The sequence below is a fragment of the Oryctolagus cuniculus genome, chromosome 1, assembly GCF_051225735.1.
Source record: "Oryctolagus cuniculus isolate XC-2025 breed Fujian yellow rabbit chromosome 1, ASM5122573v1, whole genome shotgun sequence".
Lineage (NCBI taxonomy): Eukaryota > Metazoa > Chordata > Mammalia > Lagomorpha > Leporidae > Oryctolagus > Oryctolagus cuniculus.
In genome coordinates this window covers 202,343,488-202,360,084 of record NC_142867.1, presented here as the reverse complement: position 1 = coordinate 202,360,084, position 16,597 = coordinate 202,343,488, and the positions used below count along the sequence as shown (strand labels likewise).

Below are 16,597 nucleotides of genomic sequence, written 5' to 3'. Positions count from 1 at the left end.
CATGGATTTTTTTTTTTTTTTTTTAAGATTTATTTGAAAGGCAGAGTTACAGAGAAGGAGGAGGAAGAGGAGAGAGTTTCCATCTGCTGGCTCATTCCCCAAATGGCCGCAACAACCAAGGCTGGGCCAGACCAAAGCCAGGAGCCAGGAGCTTCTTTCAAGACTCCCTTGTGGGTGGCAGGGACCCAGGGACTTGGGCCATCGTCTGCTGCCTTCCCAAGCACACAGCAGGGAGCAGGATCAGAAGTGGAGCAGCCGGGCCTTGAACCGGTGTCTGTAGGGGATGCTGGTGCTGCAAGCTGCTGCCTAACCTGCTGTGCCACAGTGCCGGCCCCTCCAAGATTTTTTTTTTTAATATTTTATTGAAGTGTTATTTTAAAATCACATTGAATGCAAAAATAGTTTAGATTTTTGAAAACATTTTTATCTTGATTCCTGAGGGGTTTTTGGCTCCCCTTTAAATGTCTTGCCTGAAGTCAGGGCTTCATTTGCCTCACCTAGGTCATGGCCCTGCACAGGTAGATTTGTCAGCCTGTCCTCTTGCTCTCCTGTTTGGTGACAGTGTGCCTCCACACGTAGGGGCCAAGTTGAATGGAGCGTTCCTGTTTATGTCTGACCACAAGCCCTTTCCCCACGCAGCCTCGCAGGGAGAGCGGGAGTGGAATGGCCAATGGAAGTCCTACAGAACTGAGAAATGTCTCTTGGCTTTGCATGTGCTGTACATGGCGCTGCTCACCAGACTGATGCCCAGATGTAGGGATCCATCAGTGTCTGCAAAAACAAGCAAACACTTGCAGCATCATAGCAAGTGATGAGCTCTTGCCATCCTCATGATTTTAGAATGAGAAGGTCAAGAGCAGAGAGCGGAAGGGACACCCATGGTCACTGTGGCAGCTTGAGAGGGGGCCCCTAGGCAGATCCACCCTGTCCTCACCCTTGCATCTGTGGGTACGTCTTGATTTGGCAAAAACGGATTTTGCAGATGGGATTAATTTAATGAAATTTCTGGGATTACCCTGGTGTGAATCCCATGACAGCTCCTTATAAGAGAAAGGCAGGGGAGACTTGATACAGGCAAGAAGGACGCAGTGACCAGAGCCATGTGTCTACGAGACCAGGAGTGCCAGTGTCACCCGCAGCCACCAGAAACCAGGAGAGAGGCCCAGAATGGATCCTTGCAGAGCCTCCAGACAGAACGGTTCCAGCTGCTGCCTTGAGTTTAGGCTTCTGGCCTCCAGAACTGTGAAAGAGTAACTGCTGTGCTTTTGTTTTCTAAGATTTATTGATCTATTTATTTGAAAGGCAGAATGACAGGGAGAAAGAGAGATCGAGATCTTCCATCTACCATTTCACTCTCCAAGAGCCTGCTGTTAACAGCCAGGGCTGAACCAGGCCAACGCCAGGAGCCAGGAACTCCATCTGGGTCTCCTACATGGGTGGCAGGGACTCAAGCACTTGCGCCACCTTTTGCTGACTCCCAGGCACGTTAGCAGGAAGCTGGACTGGAAGAAGCAGAGGTGGGACTCGATGCTCTGCACATCAGTATGGGATGCAGGCATCCCGAGTGGCGGCTTAACCCTCTGCGCCACGATACGCACCGCAAGTTCTGTTTCACACTACCCGGTGTCTGGACATTGGTTGGCAGCTCCAACAATCCAGCGGGTGAGGGGCAATGCCAGGGCTGGGGACCAGGACTCCTAATCCCAACTCAGCGCTGTTTGACATGCTCAGAAGCGTGTCTAGATCAGCACTCCTGGAATGCTGACAGGAGCCCCAGAGGCACACAGCGTGGGGTTGTTACATAGCCTGTGAGGCATGGTCAGCCTGCTAAGCCTGGCCTCTCCTACAGGAAGCGTGCTAGAGAAATCCAGAGAGGGACCACAACAACGGCCCTTCCAGGATGCCTCCCCCACGTGCCCGTCTCTGGCGTCCAGCTGTCCTTAGCTGCCTCGTTAGAGCCAAGAGTTTTCCAGGAAGGGAAAGCAAGGTCCTGGGCTTCCTCCAGAAACACAGGCTTCCAACCTCCATGCTGGATTCCTGCTGTTGGGAGCTGTGTAGACCGGCAGGCCTCACTGAGCACGTGCAGAGCTCAGCCTTCCGGAACGTGGGGAGGACAGCCTCTGGCACTTGCTTTGGGCCCTCATGTCCAGTTCTTTCTCCTTGTTGAGTTCCGCATTGCTACCCTGTGGACACTGGCAATTTCAAGCACCGATGGTCATTTTTCAAAATCCCGTTAAGGTTGTCTCCATTGTGAACACTGACAATCCTGGCTCAGTCTCTGTTAAGGACATGCCTCTGCTGTCACGGTCCCCTTGCTGAGACACAGAGTTGGGCCAAGGCAGCAGATGGGGGCTGTTCACAGAACCCTGGGGCCAGCAGGCATCTCGGAGGTGGCCCCAGCCCTGCGTCAAAGATGCAAGTTCTTTTTTGGGAAGAGTTTGCAGTTTTTCTGGCAAGACATGTCTGCAATCAACCATGATTGTTTATTCCACGTGAAGGAACTAGAGACGACTCAAAACGCAGTCCCAGCACTCGTGACCTGTGAAAACTGCACCCTTCTCATTGCCCCTGTGACGTGAGCTCCGTGACCAAGAACTTGAAGCTTTTAGGGAAGCTCTGGGTTCTAGAGTGGAGGAAGAGGAGGTGCCATGGTTGCCCCGCTGCTCCCCCTCCCCCACAGCTGCTGTTCCCTTCCAGTCCCCTGAGTGTTCACCGTCCTGGGAGGCAGGTGGCGTGGCACAGATCATGGGCTTTGGGAGGAAGGACATGGCTTTGATGGCCTACAGCAGGTCCACCGGCTAGATTTGGATTCTTCAGGATTGTCCTGGCTGTTCTTGTCTCTGCATTTCTGTATTCATTTATAAAGCAGGTTGTCAATTTCCACACACAAACTTCCTCTGGTTTTCATTGGGATTTTACTGAATCTGTAGATTCAGGGAAAATGGCATCTTAATAATACCATTTCCCAACCCATGAATTCTGTACAACCCTGCATTTACTTGTTCTTTAATTTCTCTCCAAAGTCTTTTGAAATTTTCTGTGTAGAAGTCTTGCACATATTTGTTTTGTTTATTGCTAGGCGTTTGATGTATTTTGTTAGTATATCTGAACATCATTATTGGGTGCATTCTAAGGGGTAGGATTTCCGAGTCACAGAGCAGGAATATATATAGCTTTAGTAGACATTGCCAAACACAGCTCTGAAGGGGCTACACAATTAACACCCCTACAGTGGTGGTTAAGAGTCCCAGTTGGTTCACATAGTCACAAATTTTTGGTGTTGCCAGTTTTGAGATGTTAGCCAAACTAGTAAGTGGAGTGGTGTCTTGGTTTACTTTTAGTTTAAATTTCCCTGGTGACTCGTGAAGTTGGGAATCTTTTTGTGGCTTTGTTGCTGTTTTGACATCTTCTGTGAACAGCCTGTTCTTCCGCCCACTTTTTCTGTCAGATTCAAGGCCGATTTGTTTTTGATTTGTGGAAGTTCTTTTGATATTATGGATATCAATCCTTTGCCACTTATATGTATTACCTATCTCTTCTCCCATTCTGTGGCTTGTCTTTTCACTTTCTTGAGAATTTTGATAAACAGAAATTCTTAATTTGTGTGAGTCGTCATGATTAGGTGATTATGTCCTGTTTAAGCTTTTTTACTCAGCTCATGAAGATATTTCCCCTTTTTTTAAAAAAAAAAAAAGTATTTTGCGAGAGGGATAAAGACAGGAAGTGAGGGGTTCAGGGATTGAGACCACTACCTGAATCTGCTGGTCCATTCCCTAAATACCCACAAAACCTGGACCAGGCCAAAGCCAGAAGCCAGGAAATGAGAATTTAATCCAGGTCTCCATGTGAGTGGCAAGGACCCAACTACCTGGGTCTGCACTGGTGGGAAACTGAAATTAGGATCTGGATCCAGGAGTGGAACCCACTCTGCTGATGGGACACAGTGTCTTAGCCTGCATCTTAACCCCCAGGCCAGGTGCCCCAACCCACATCTTGTCCTTGAGAAGATTTGTTATATCTTCCACATTTATGTTGAGACTGTACATGCAATTGATTGTGTGTATGGACTGAGTGGGACAGAGATTCAATTTCCCCCTTAACCAGTTGACTTGGGACCATTTACTGAAAAGACCCCCACACCCCACCCAGCACACATGCTACCATGTCACCTTTGTCATAAATTCAATGACTGCCTGTAGTGTGGATCTATGCCTGGAATTTCATTAGTCTTCCATTGGTCTATTTGCCTATCCTTTAGCCAATAGTGCTTTGTCTTAATTTCTTAAATTTTTAAGACCTGATAATTGGGTGTGTAAGTCTTTAAGTTTTCTTGGATCTTCTTGACCTCAGAGCCACTTTTCATTTAGACTTACTCCCATATTTACACTTTCTTCCCATTTGTCCTCCCTGTGTTTCTGTTCTGCATATGATCATTATTTTTCTTCCTGGGAGACTCCTCTTAGTCTTTTACTGTGCATCTGCTCAAGACAGCTTCTCAGTATCTGCTTGTCTGAAATTTTCTGTTTTTACCCTTTGCTCTTAAAGTATTTATGCGCTACGTGTGGAAAGTCAGATTGTCTATTACTTCCTTTCATCATTTTTGAGACGTCATTCCATTGTCTTCTGCTTCCATTGTTTCTATTAAGTCGGCTGTCAGACTCATTACTGCTCCCTTGAAGGTAATGACTTTGCTTTCTCTAGCTGCATTGAAGAGTTTGTTTGTTTGTTTTGGTCTTCCGTGATTTTACTTTGCTGTGATGAGGTGATGTTTTCTTCATATCCAACTCGATTGGAGTCCACAAAGCTTCAGGCACTTAATTTGTAGATTGACATGTGTTTGGAGAAATTTTACAGTAGAATCTCTTTAAGTATTGCTTCGGTTAGTCTCTTTCCTAACCTTCCAAGACATTTTCAGCATATATCTTGTGTTCATTTCTTATTTTCTATCTTTTTTCCTCTTGTGCTTTAATCCCCACATTTACTATTAACATCCAGTTCACCAATCTAATTTCTGCTGCTGCTTTATTTTACTTGTCTATTTTATTTTTAGAATGTACATTTAATTTCTTCATGTATAGCTTTCAGCTCTCTGGTGATATTCTGTATCTTTTTAAAAAAAAGATTTATTTATTTTAAAGGCAGAGTTACAGGGCTGGGTGGGGGGGAGACAGAGAGAGAGAGAGAGGGAGAGAGGGGGAGGAAGATTTCATTTACTGGTTCACTCCTCAAATGGCCACAACAACCAGAGCTGGGCCAGGCTGAAGCCAGGGTCCAGGAGCTTCTTCCTGGTCTCCCACTTGGGTACAGGGACCCTAGGGCTTGGGTCATCTTCCACAGCTTTTGCAGGTACATTAGCAGAGAGATGGATCAGAAGTGGAACAGCTGGGACTCAAACCAGTGCCCCTGTGGAATGCCTGAACCGCAGGTGGCAGCTTTACTGGCTACATCACAGTGCTGGCCCTGATATTCTGTATCTTTTAAGCTGTTTTTTTCCCCTTACATAAAAGCCTTGTAATTTTAAAGTCCATGTCTCATAATGTCAAGATTCAGAATACCTAGGAGTCTTTCTAGTGCCTATTCTTTCTTTTCTATTCTTTACTTCCTTCTATTTTAAAAAATATCATTTGGCCCCATCTCCTGCTGTACTTTGTAAGTTATGATGAAATATACTGCATATGAAAAATTGTGGAGGCGACAGATACTGTTGTCTTTCTCCAGGGAAGATTTGTTTCTTTTCAAGGTAGGCAGCTGGAACAGGGGCAGCTCAGCTCATCCAGCCAAGCCTTGAGATGTGCCAGGTGTGGCCTCCATTTTTGTAGGTCCTGCTCTATTTTGGTTTGCCCTTATTCCTCGCATCCGGAGGTTCAGTGTTCTCACCTGAAACTCTGGAGTGTTTACTGACCCTGGACTCCCAATCTTGTCTTCCCAATACTGTGATCTTACTTCTTGCTTTCTGAGGATCTCTTGCTGGGCTTCTCAGCCCCTTGCTTCATGCAGCTTACTTATAAAATATTTCAAATAAAAATACCATTCATGGGGGCTGGTGTTGTGGTGCAGTGGGTTAAACCACCCCCTGTAATGCCAGCATCCCATATTGGAGTGCTAGTTTGAGTCCCAGCTGCTCTGCTTCTGATCCAGATCCCTGCTAATGCATCTGGGAAGGCAGCAGGTGATGGCCCAAGTGTCTGGGTCCCTGCCACCCATGTGGGAGACCCAGATGGAGTTCCTGGTTCCTGGCTTTGGCCTTGCCCAGCCCCAGCCACAGAGATCATGTGGGACATGAGCCAGCAGATGGAAGATGGATCTCTCTCTCTCTCTCTCTTTCTCTCCCCCCCACACTCTTTAAATATTTATTTATTTATTTGAAAGTCAGAGTTACACACAGAGAGAAGGAGAGGCAGAGAGAGTGAGAGAGGTCTTCCATCCACTGGTTCACTCCCCAGTTGGCTGCAACGGCTGGAGCTACACCGATCTGAAGCCAGGGGACAGGAGCTTCCTCCAGGTCTCCCACATGGGTGCAGGGGCCCAGGGACTTAGGCCACCTTCCACTGCTTTCCCAGGGCATAGCAGAGAACTAGATCGCAAGTGGAGCAGCCAGGACTCGAACCAGCAACCACATGGGATGCCGGCACTGCAGGTGGTGGCTTTACCCACTATGCCACAGCACCAGCCTCATCTCTCTCTCCGTCTCTCCATCTCTCTGTCTCTCTCTCTCTCCCTCTCTCCCTCTCCCCATCTCCCTCTCCCTCTCTCTCTCCCTATCCCTTTTTGAATAAATAAAATGAATCTCTTATTTAAAAAAAAAAAGAAAATAAAAGAAAGTACCACTCCTGACAGAATCCCTTTATTCCGTCCCTTTTCCTCTGAGACCGACTTCGGTAGCCCTGAATGGCGGTTTCAGGCTTCCACCCCGGTGAACTGAGAAAAGTCTGATCCAAGGCTTCTGGTTTCTGCAACTAACTTCCCTGCAAACACCTCCAGGGACAGCTAGCAGGCTGATCTTAAAGCATTTCGCTTCTCTCCTCTGTCCTGGAGCCTGCTTGCTTTCTGATACCTTGGGAAAGCTGTTTGTACATTTTGTTTGCAATGTTCTTGACAACAGTTCTGTGTGGTGGATGCTATTTCCTCATAGAATGGACGTCCGAACTGAGAAGACCTGGCTCTAAAGGAGGAGAGAGCCCACTGGGGGAGGGGCGAGCGTGGCCTCCGAGGGGCCGCTGTGCATGGAGGGAGCAGCCGTGTTCACCGCGGCTCCGCAGGAAGGCGAAGCAGGCTGAGCACAGGTCCCAGGGAGCAGGTGGTCTCTGCCTACGGATCAGGCTCATGGACATCGCACACACCTGGGGCTGGGGTGTGTGTGTGTGTGTGTGTGAACTCTGAACTCCGGAGAAGCTCAGCGAACTCAGATGTTGCCATGGAGCAGATCATCAGCAGACTGTAGGAGGGATTAGTCAGTGGCTCGTGGTGTGTGTGAAGTCGCTGGCTTACTGACTTAACTGAGGTCCGGCATCTGCATTTTCACCAGCTCCCCAGGTGAGCTACAGGCCAGAGTACAGGAAGCAGCGGCTGAGACATCCCTGGTGTCCCTTCCAAATGGGACTCTGGGATTCAAACGTTCCCCCAAGGAGTGCCGGAGAGAGAGGTTCCGCCTGGAGGCGCTCTGGCAGGGGGCAGGGCAGTGGGAGGTGTGAAAGTGGAGCTGTCCTCTGCTTTGTCCTCCTCGAAGCCTCCTTCCCTCCCAGAAAGAGAGACTCAGCCCAGCTCTGTCAGAACGACAGACCCAGAAAGTTTAGTCATGTTGTGTGGGCTAGCCTGGGAACCCAACCACTATTTATAACCTAGTTTCTATGGGGAAATACGCTCCAAGTTCCAACAAGGGCCTTTCAGAGCTGTGCTGGAGCACAGCCCATCGGGGACGGGGACGATGGACGTGAAGTTATCTCCCCAGACACTCTTCACATCTCACCGTGAACTTGACCTCGGTGGGTGAGTAATTAATCACCGTGCAGAACAGGATCTGCGAGGGAAGAAAGCCTTCCGCCGGGATAACGGGGGGCCTGCTCCGAGAGCAACCGCGGCTGCTTCTGCAGCCATCGCGAGCGTCTCTGCCCGCTGTCATTGTCTTGCCCAAGGGAGATCGGTACTGGCGTCCGTCCGCTGGGAGCAGTGATGAATGGCCCGGGATGTAATGTGGGAGTGAGGTCACCTTGCCAGGCTCAGCGACACCTGCGTCCCGTTCCGAGGAATGCGGGGAGCAGTGCATGCCAGGGCTCTGTCGCCTCTCCTGCTCCTCCTCCCGAGAAGAACAACAGCCTTGTGAGACAGAAAACAATGTGGATCTGTAAGAAGCACACGTGAGGAGTGTTACCGGGGCTGGCGCTGGCCCAAGGCCAAATCGAATAAACACGGTCGTGGTCGCCGTACTGTCCCCACCAGATACAAGCAAACCCCACATCTAGGGGCTTAAGAAATTGCACTCGGTTCCTTCCTGACGGCACCACATGGGGAACGTTCGGCTCCGGACCTCCACTTTAAGGGAATCTTGCAGACCTTGGAGGGTGCCCAGGGCTGTGTTCTGCTTCACCTGAATGGGATCATTAGCTTGAACAAATGGTGGGTAGATCCGTGGGCGCTCACAGGTGTACATTCCAGGGGGAGAGGACGGCCTGGGGACCTCATTCCTTTTCTGCCTAAAGCCATTAATTAGATACACATTCAAGTGATTTTAAAATACTTAAAATTTAAATTTTTATTTTGTTTTAAAGGCAGACTGGCTTACTCCTCAAATATGCATGACAGTCACAGCTGAGCCAGGCCAAAGTCAGGAGCCAGGAACTCTGTCTCCCACAGGGGTGGCAGAGGCCCAGGTACTTGAGCCATCACCTGCTGCCTCCCAGGGTACACGTAAGTAAGGAGCCGGATCAGAAGTGGAATAGCAGGGACTCGAACCAGGCACTTCAGAATAGGATGCAGGTGTCCCAAGCAGTAGCCAAACACCAGCTCTAATTTTTAATATTTTTAAATAACCAACAGCTGAATTAGTACCCAGAAATAGTCCCAAATCACACTTAGAAATCAAAGAAAATATAGCCAACTAGTAAAAGATGGAAAAAATAACAAGGGTGCCTGCAAATAAAACAGTAAAAAGATGTGACTGTCCCCATAGCAACACAGTATAAAGAACAAGTTCACCAGAGAAATAAACAGTGGTTGGTCAGTATTTGAAAGGAGCTCACTCCAATCATTAATCAGAGAAGTTAAAAGGAAAAGAAAACGCTCTTCTTTCTTAACAAACAGATGATGATTTTTAAAATGAAAATGCCCTGTGTCAAGGATGCAGGGGTTGGAACTTTTTATACTGGGGGATAGGCTTTGGCTGCATGGTGTGTGAGCAGGTGTGCCCCTGTGTCTTACAGGCAGGGAAGCTAAGGCCCGCATGGGTCTATGCAGGTGCTGTGTGGGCTTCTGGGAACGCTTCAGTGCTGAGGATGGATCGTATCCCTGCCGTCGTGGAGTCTGACCCTGGCTGGGTGCCGGGCAGGCAGTGGAACTCCAGGCAGTAACCCACAGGAGCAGGGAAGCAGGGAGCTCGCAGCAGGGAGGTGCAAGGAGGAAGACTACGCTGGGGGGTGGAGAAGGCCCAGCGAGGGGGCTCCAGAGGAGCTGGGCCAAGGACGCCTTCTGGAAGAAGCGACAGTGTTGACAGTCCTTGGCATGCCGAGGGTGCCTGGCCAGGAGTCGGGAAGGAGCCCTCCGCGGAGGGAAGCCACTTGGTGTAAGCAGACCAGATGTGATGGAAGGGACCCACAGGCTTAAGGAGAGAGCCTGTGCCCACCCCGGGCCAAGGCTCTCAGAGTCTTTTAGCCCCGACAACAGGGCGAGAGTGCGTGGTGGCAGAGGGCTGGGGTCACCGTGGGGATGGCGTTCCAGTGGCAGAGCTGAGCTAGACACGGGCTGCTCTCCAAGAATCCTGCGGTCGGAAGAGTTCCTGGCGTGCATTTTGTGTGAAGAGAGCGGTGAGAGCTGGAGAGGCTGCCTTTTGGAGGGACATTGTGAACGGGGAGGAAAGTGGAGCTTGGCAGTAGGGCCCTGAGACAAGAAAGCAGGAGGTGGGGCCGTGGCTGGGACACAGGCACCTCACATCAGGTAGGGCTCGTCGCCTGCAGGCTCCTGAAGTCCCTGCACCGGTGACCGTGCAAGACCCCTCGCTTCTTGGCCATGGTGGGCTCCAGCCACGGAGAGGACGAGCGCTAGATGGCCCAGCAGCCTGACCCATATGAATATCAGACCTGGCCCCAAACGGCCGGGGTGGTTTTCAGAAAGCAATTAGGACCTCTGAACCAGAGGTGAAGGAAGTAGCAGAGATGGAACGGCTGGGCACACCCTGCCTGGGCACGCCCTCTCATACACATGCATGAGTGTGCATGCCTACTTGTGCTGTGTGTCTTTGGGCAAGTCTCTGGACCTCTCTGTGCCTCTTGCTGTGTGTCAACTGACTATGAGCTGATGGTTTCTATCTGGGTTTGTTCCAAAGACTCAGCTGTGGGCTCTGCTGCCATTTCTGGCCAAGGAGGTCAGAAGTGATTTGAAGAAAGGCCCAGAGAGGGAGGGGCTGAGGGTGATGGCTTCACTAGGACACCATCATTCACAGCTGTGAGCGCCAGAGGTAAAAGAGCTCCGGGACCTGGTGGCCACAGTCAGCACGTTAATCACCAGTGAAATTCCTTTATGAAATTCAGCTTGTTGGGAGAAACAGCTTTGTTTGTTTTTTAAGGCCAAGATAGTCGCACCCTGTTGCATTCTGGGAGGTGGGAGCAAAGAGTAGGAGGCATGGGCATGGCCTCTCACCTGGGCAACTGTGACCCACCCCAGGTCCCAGTTTCCAAGAGGGTTCCCATGGGGCTAGCCTGGTCACACCTGCACCCCTCCCACTTCTAGCCCCAGTCCTGAACCTCCTGGCCCCATGGCTGCTGAGGCCGGAAGGGGAAGGAAGGGTGTGTGGGCTGGGCCTGAGCGGGCTACAGGATGGAGCTGGGCAGGGGGAGGGGAGGGGAGTGGAGGGGCGAGCTGCAGAGGGCAGGCTCCCCACGCTGCTGTTAGCTTTAAGCTCCAACGAGCCCCAGAAGTCTGAATTCAAGCCTCAGCTTGCAGATCACCAGGAGGGACAGAAAATGTTTTACTGAGCACTTCATTTGTGTATATATAAGGACTTGGGCACACAGGGGCATCCCTGGCCACTCCAGCCCCAGGGCCTGCAGCTACCTAGGGGTGGGCATGGTAAGAGTGCATTATTCCCTCTGTCTAACCTTGCTGGACAGACAGGGCACAAAGCTCAGCCCTGTCACTCAGTGGCTGTGAGGCACCAGGCACGTTGGCTTCCCCAAACCAGTTTCCTCATCTGTAAAATGGGTATGACAGCAGCGCCCACTTCACGCGGTTGCTATGAGGACTAGGGGTCGTGCACAAAGGCGGCCCAGCCCTGCGCCTGGCCTGCAGTAGGAGGTGCCGAGCGGTGGCTCTGCTTAGCCCGCCAGGTCCCCGGGGCCGTGTCCCTGCTACCTCTAACTTGGTGTTGCCCTGATCCCCTCATTTCTCCAGACTCCGCAGCAGTATGAGAGGGAGTACAACAGCAAGCGGTCGGGCGTGGGGCCCAGCAAGTTCCACGGGTACGCCTACGACGGCATCTGGGTCATTGCCAAGACGCTGCAGAGGGCCATGGAGACCCTGCATGCCAGCAAGCAGCACCAGCGCATCCAAGAATTCAACTACACAGACCACACGCTCGGCAGGATCATCCTCAACGCCATGAATGAGACCAACTTCTTCGGGGTCACGGTCAGTCCCACGCCATCCGGGCTCTGTCCTCCTTAGCGCCCCCAAAGATGGGCGAGGCAAGAAGGGGGGCTGTTGCATGACTGGTGGGCCGGAGCATTACAGGGCTGTTGAAACGGGGACAGGGGCTGTCTGGTCCATTGGGGAAATACTGCCACATAACCCAGGGATGAGAAAGGGCAGGGAGAGTTCACTGCACACGCAGCAGGGGCAGTTTCCAAGCTGAAGTGCTGAGCCAGCAGGAGCTCTGTACTCAAAGTCAGGTTCAAGTGCTGGGCCTTCGCTTACGAGTTGCCTTCTTTGAACTACAGAGCTTTCATTCACAGAGTGATCGGAACACCACAATACCTACCTTGCGAGCTAGTTCTGAAAATCAGCCATTTCACAGTATTCGTTGAGCAAGTGGCTTGAGCTGAGCCTTAAGTTTCTCATCTGGGAAATGGGGACAATATTATATGTCTTGCATGGAAACTGGGAAAGTTAGCAGTGATCACAGTGACTGATAGTTCTGGAATGCAGATGATGTGCTAAATACTTTCTGTGGCTGATTAAATCATCCATGCCCAGGGGTAGGCGCTCATTAAATACCAGCCGGTGTTCCTCTTAATGATCTGCCTGCATCTGCAGCCATCCATAGGCACAGGGTGCTACTTCCTCCATCCAAGATGAGGCACCTGGGCCTTAGCACATTTCAGCACCGCTGCTAATCACAGACAGAGCTGGGATTTGAACCTGGGCCTCGCTCTTGATTGCCACGGGACACGGCCTTCTGGTAACAACATACACGGTGGCTGTCTCTGTCTCGTGATGACGTGTTTGCTGCGGGCCCTGCTCCAGCAAACATGGGGAATGCGTCTGGCAAATGTGCCGTTCTGGGTCCTGCTTTGGGGTCATTTACAGAGTCAATGAGCTGAGCTGATGGGCGTGTTTCTTAAATGTGCATGTTCGTGTGTGGGTGTGTTCAGACTTGCACCGTTGGTCTGGCGGGCCTGGGCCTCCGTGGGTGCGGACAGTGCTGGGGATGCACTTCCTACCCCAGGGTGTGCGGTCCAGAGGCAGGGGCAAGACCTGAACAGAAATGGCGTAAGGTTAAAGTGCTGGGCACCAAGGAGAAACTACTTTGGTGGAAAAGGCAGGGAAGGCTTTCTGGAAGAGGCGGTGCTGGGACTAGGCCTGGAATGGCGGGCAGTCTGGGCAGACCATGGCGAGCATAGGAGGAGGGTGGGGGGACAGTGACTGGGCCAGAACCCGGGGAAGTGGGTGGTGAGCCGGGGACGTAAGTCGCGGTCTGGCTCTGGAGGGGCGAGCGGAGGAGACTGGGCTCCGTCATGCAGGCCAGCCACTCTCACAGCGTGATCAGCCTCACCTGGGGCTTGTTAGCCATGCACAGTCCCAGGCCCTGCCCACATCCCGTCCCTGGGCATGGGGCCAGGCATCGGAGGCTTCACGAACCTTCCAGGCGATTCTAGCTTAAGAACCGCTGCTCGGGACAGCGAGGAGGCGCTGAGGTTTGCTCATAAGAGGTCGTTTCTGCAACCCTTGGGCAAAGCCACTCTGGACATGAGGGCGCTGGGCATCTTTTCCCCAGCTCAGGAGTCTGGGCCCAGAGGATCACGGGCAAGGTCTTGTTTTTACAACACAGCCCAACTGCAGGCTGGACACTTGAGCAGTTTCACTCCAGCCACTGGTTTCATAAAGTGATTTTTATCCTCAGACCCTCTTATAAAATCTCACGTGGAGCTCCGTCTCGGAAACAGATTAAGGAGTTCATGTGTTTCTCAGTTAAATGGTGGAGGTGCCCAGGAAGCTGCCTACCCAGCCCCCTCCTCCCACAGCCCCCTTCTGCCCACACCCAGCAGCCCTGAGACCCCTGCCTCCCGAGGGTGCAGGTTCCTGGGCTGAGACCCGGCCGGGAGTAGGATTTTTCCCAGGGCCCTGTTGGTGGCAGTGAGGCAGAGATGTTTCATATGTGGGCACTTATTTCATACTGTGTTTCTTACCTAGCAGAGTGGATGCGTATTATCTGTGTCAGCTTCTCCTCACTGTAACAAAACACCTAAGGCAGGCCACTTTAGAGAGAAAAGAGGTTGCTCTGGGCTTGTGGTTCTGGGGGTTCACAGCCCAAGAGCAGGCATTCCTGTTGGTGCAGTCTCTGATGACAGGGGTCTCGCCGGAGGTGGTGGGAGACAGGTGCACACACGTCTGCATACATGTCTGTGCTCTCTTATGTATTTTTTTTTTAAAGATTCATTTATTTATTTGAAAGGCAGAGCTACAGAGAGGTGGAGGCAGAGGCAGAGAGAGAGAGATGTCTTCCATTTGCTGGTTCACTCCCAAGCTGGCCTCAATGGCTGGACCTGAGCCAACCTGAAGCCAGGAGCCAGGAGCTTCTTCTGGGTCTCCCACATGAGTGCAGGGGCCCAAGCACTTGGGCCATCTTCCACTGCTTTTCCAGGCTGTAGCAGAGAGCTGGATCAGAAGTGGAGCAGCTGGGACTTGAACCAGCCCCCATACGGACTGCCGGTGCTGCAGGCAGCAGCATTACCCACTGCGCCACAGCGCAGGCCCCTTGCTGTCTCGTTATAAGGCTCTCTGGATCCTATCTTGGGGCCTCCATCCCAGCAGCCTAGTCCAGTCTAATCTCTTCCCAAAGGCCCTGCCTGAAGACACCATAACTGGATAAAGTTCCTACTCTCTTAGTACCATTAATTACTTCAAGACTTTGGGGGACCACCCACTTGAGTTGGGGGAACAAATATGCAAGCCACTGCCTTCTGGTCCGAAGTTGAGATGGGAGGGTAGAGAGCTACAGAATCGGGGAAGCGTTTCGCCTTCGCTCGTGGTCCTGGAGCTCGGCATTTGGCCTGGATGCCTGATGTATCTTAGTTACGGCTCATTTATAACCACTTCTAAGTGCGCTTTCTCATCGGAGCCAGAGAATCCATAACTCCGACCTGATGAGCAATTAGAGATGACGGCCTCAAATGCTCGCCATGGCTCAAGATGAGTTTCTTTTTAATGGGAAATTCATCGACATCTATTTATGCCTGCGCTGGTGTGTGACTCATAATTCAGCGAATGTCAGACCTGAAAGAGATCCGGAAGATCCTCCAGTGTCCAGAGAGGGCCAGGCCTCCTTCAGGGTCACCCAACAAGACGACGTGGCAGGGCCAGGCTGGCGGCCACCCAGACCCACAGGCCTCCACGCGCCTCACGCTGCCTTCTTTCTCTTTGGTTCGGTTGAGAAAGACCCAGTGAAACAGTTCTGCATTTCGCTTTGCCTCCTTCTTATCCCTTTTGTCACGGATTCACACGTGCTTGTCCCTGGGTGGCAGACAAGTGTCACAAAAATTGGCTTCTGATCACAGGCAGAAAGACGTCTCTGACACAATAAAAAGTGTCTCTGTGGCCCAGGGAGACCCCAGAAGGCCAAGTTCAGCTATAAATAAAGAGCGAGGCAGGAAAGCAGCAGGGGAGGTGGGGTGAGTGGGAGCGGGCTCCCTCCGCTGCAGGCTTTCATCCCGCCGCACCCTCCACTCCCGGCCGCCCTCATTCAGAGTGTTTACTACACGCGAAGTCCTTTAAACACATGAAATTAATAACACCCATGACCCGATTTCAGCCGATTCAGTTCGCACCCTCCCTGCTGCTGGCTGGGTTTGCATATCCAAGAGAGCTCCTCCGCGCCTCCCAGGGCGGGGAGCCTTGCGCTGTTTTGTTTTGTAGGGGCTGCCCTGCCAGCCCCCCATCTCCGGGAGCACGCTGACGCTGACGTGGGGTTCCCAGCCCCACCCAGTACACCGATGGCACGCGGTTCTGATGCTCCGCCCTGTGGTTCCCTCTCCCGGGTCTGGGATGCGCCCCCGACCCTGGAACCCCCTCTTCTGCCAACCGCGGCGCTCCTTTGGGGCTGTGGGTGCCACTGCTCCGTACACGTCCACCTGTCCCGGTGACATTCCGTAAAGCGTCAGGTGCCGAGGCAGGCTCCCGGGACATCCGACTCTGTGGTCTTTCCGCAAGGGCCCATGAAAAATGGAAATTAAGCGTAAATTGGCTTTGGTGCAAAAAAAAAAAAAAAAAAAAAAAAAAAGACTTCGAAATCCCTGCTTGCTTTTTCAGAACACACATTTCTATGAGCTTTTGAAGACTCCTGTAGGCTTCTTGAGAATTACTTGGGGCTACACGCTCGCACACAGGCATACTCGCATACACCACGCCCCAGCATACACCACGCCCCCGCATACACCATGCCCCTTTTGGTTGTAAGCCTGTCTGCGGTGCATTTGTTCACGGCTTAGAAGGATCTGTGCCCAGTGCTCCGATAGGAGAGACCTGAGGTCGGGAGTCCCCCAGGCAGTGGGGGAGACCCCAGGGAGATGAACGCTTGCTGGGCAGTGTCACCTGGATGGAAGAAAGACCCAGGAGCCATCCTCAGGTCCCCAGGGGTGACCTCCCAGATCTCAGCAAGGGCATGTCCTGTGGGTACATCTGGCTGGGCCACCGCCCCCGTAAGTGAATGTTTCTGCTCACTGGTCTTTCAAAAGGACACCATGCCTAGTGCTGATGGGTCTGTCTGTGTTTGCTGCTGGGGACAGGCACCCAGCCTTGGCCAGTGTTTCCCTCGAATTTTCAATGGAACATGTTTTTAATACGAAGACTCAGTGGCCACTCACTGTCAGCTGCCCCACCCTCTCACCAGCCCTCTACCTAGAGGGCATTCCTGGTTGGAATTCCAGGTACTCCAAGTAAGGTCAAACCAGGAAGA

General features: G+C 51.8%; 1 protein-coding gene across 1 annotated transcript in view; it reads left to right on the top strand.

Moving 5' to 3' along the window:
• The window catches only part of GABBR2 (gamma-aminobutyric acid type B receptor subunit 2), a 368,126-nt gene that overhangs the window by 216,974 nt on the left and 134,555 nt on the right, over positions 1–16,597 (top strand). The window contains exon 7 of the mRNA XM_051843712.3: positions 11,599–11,835. Within this exon, the coding sequence (XP_051699672.3) occupies positions 11,599–11,835 (237 nt within the window). The remainder of the gene's footprint in view (positions 1–11,598; positions 11,836–16,597) is intronic.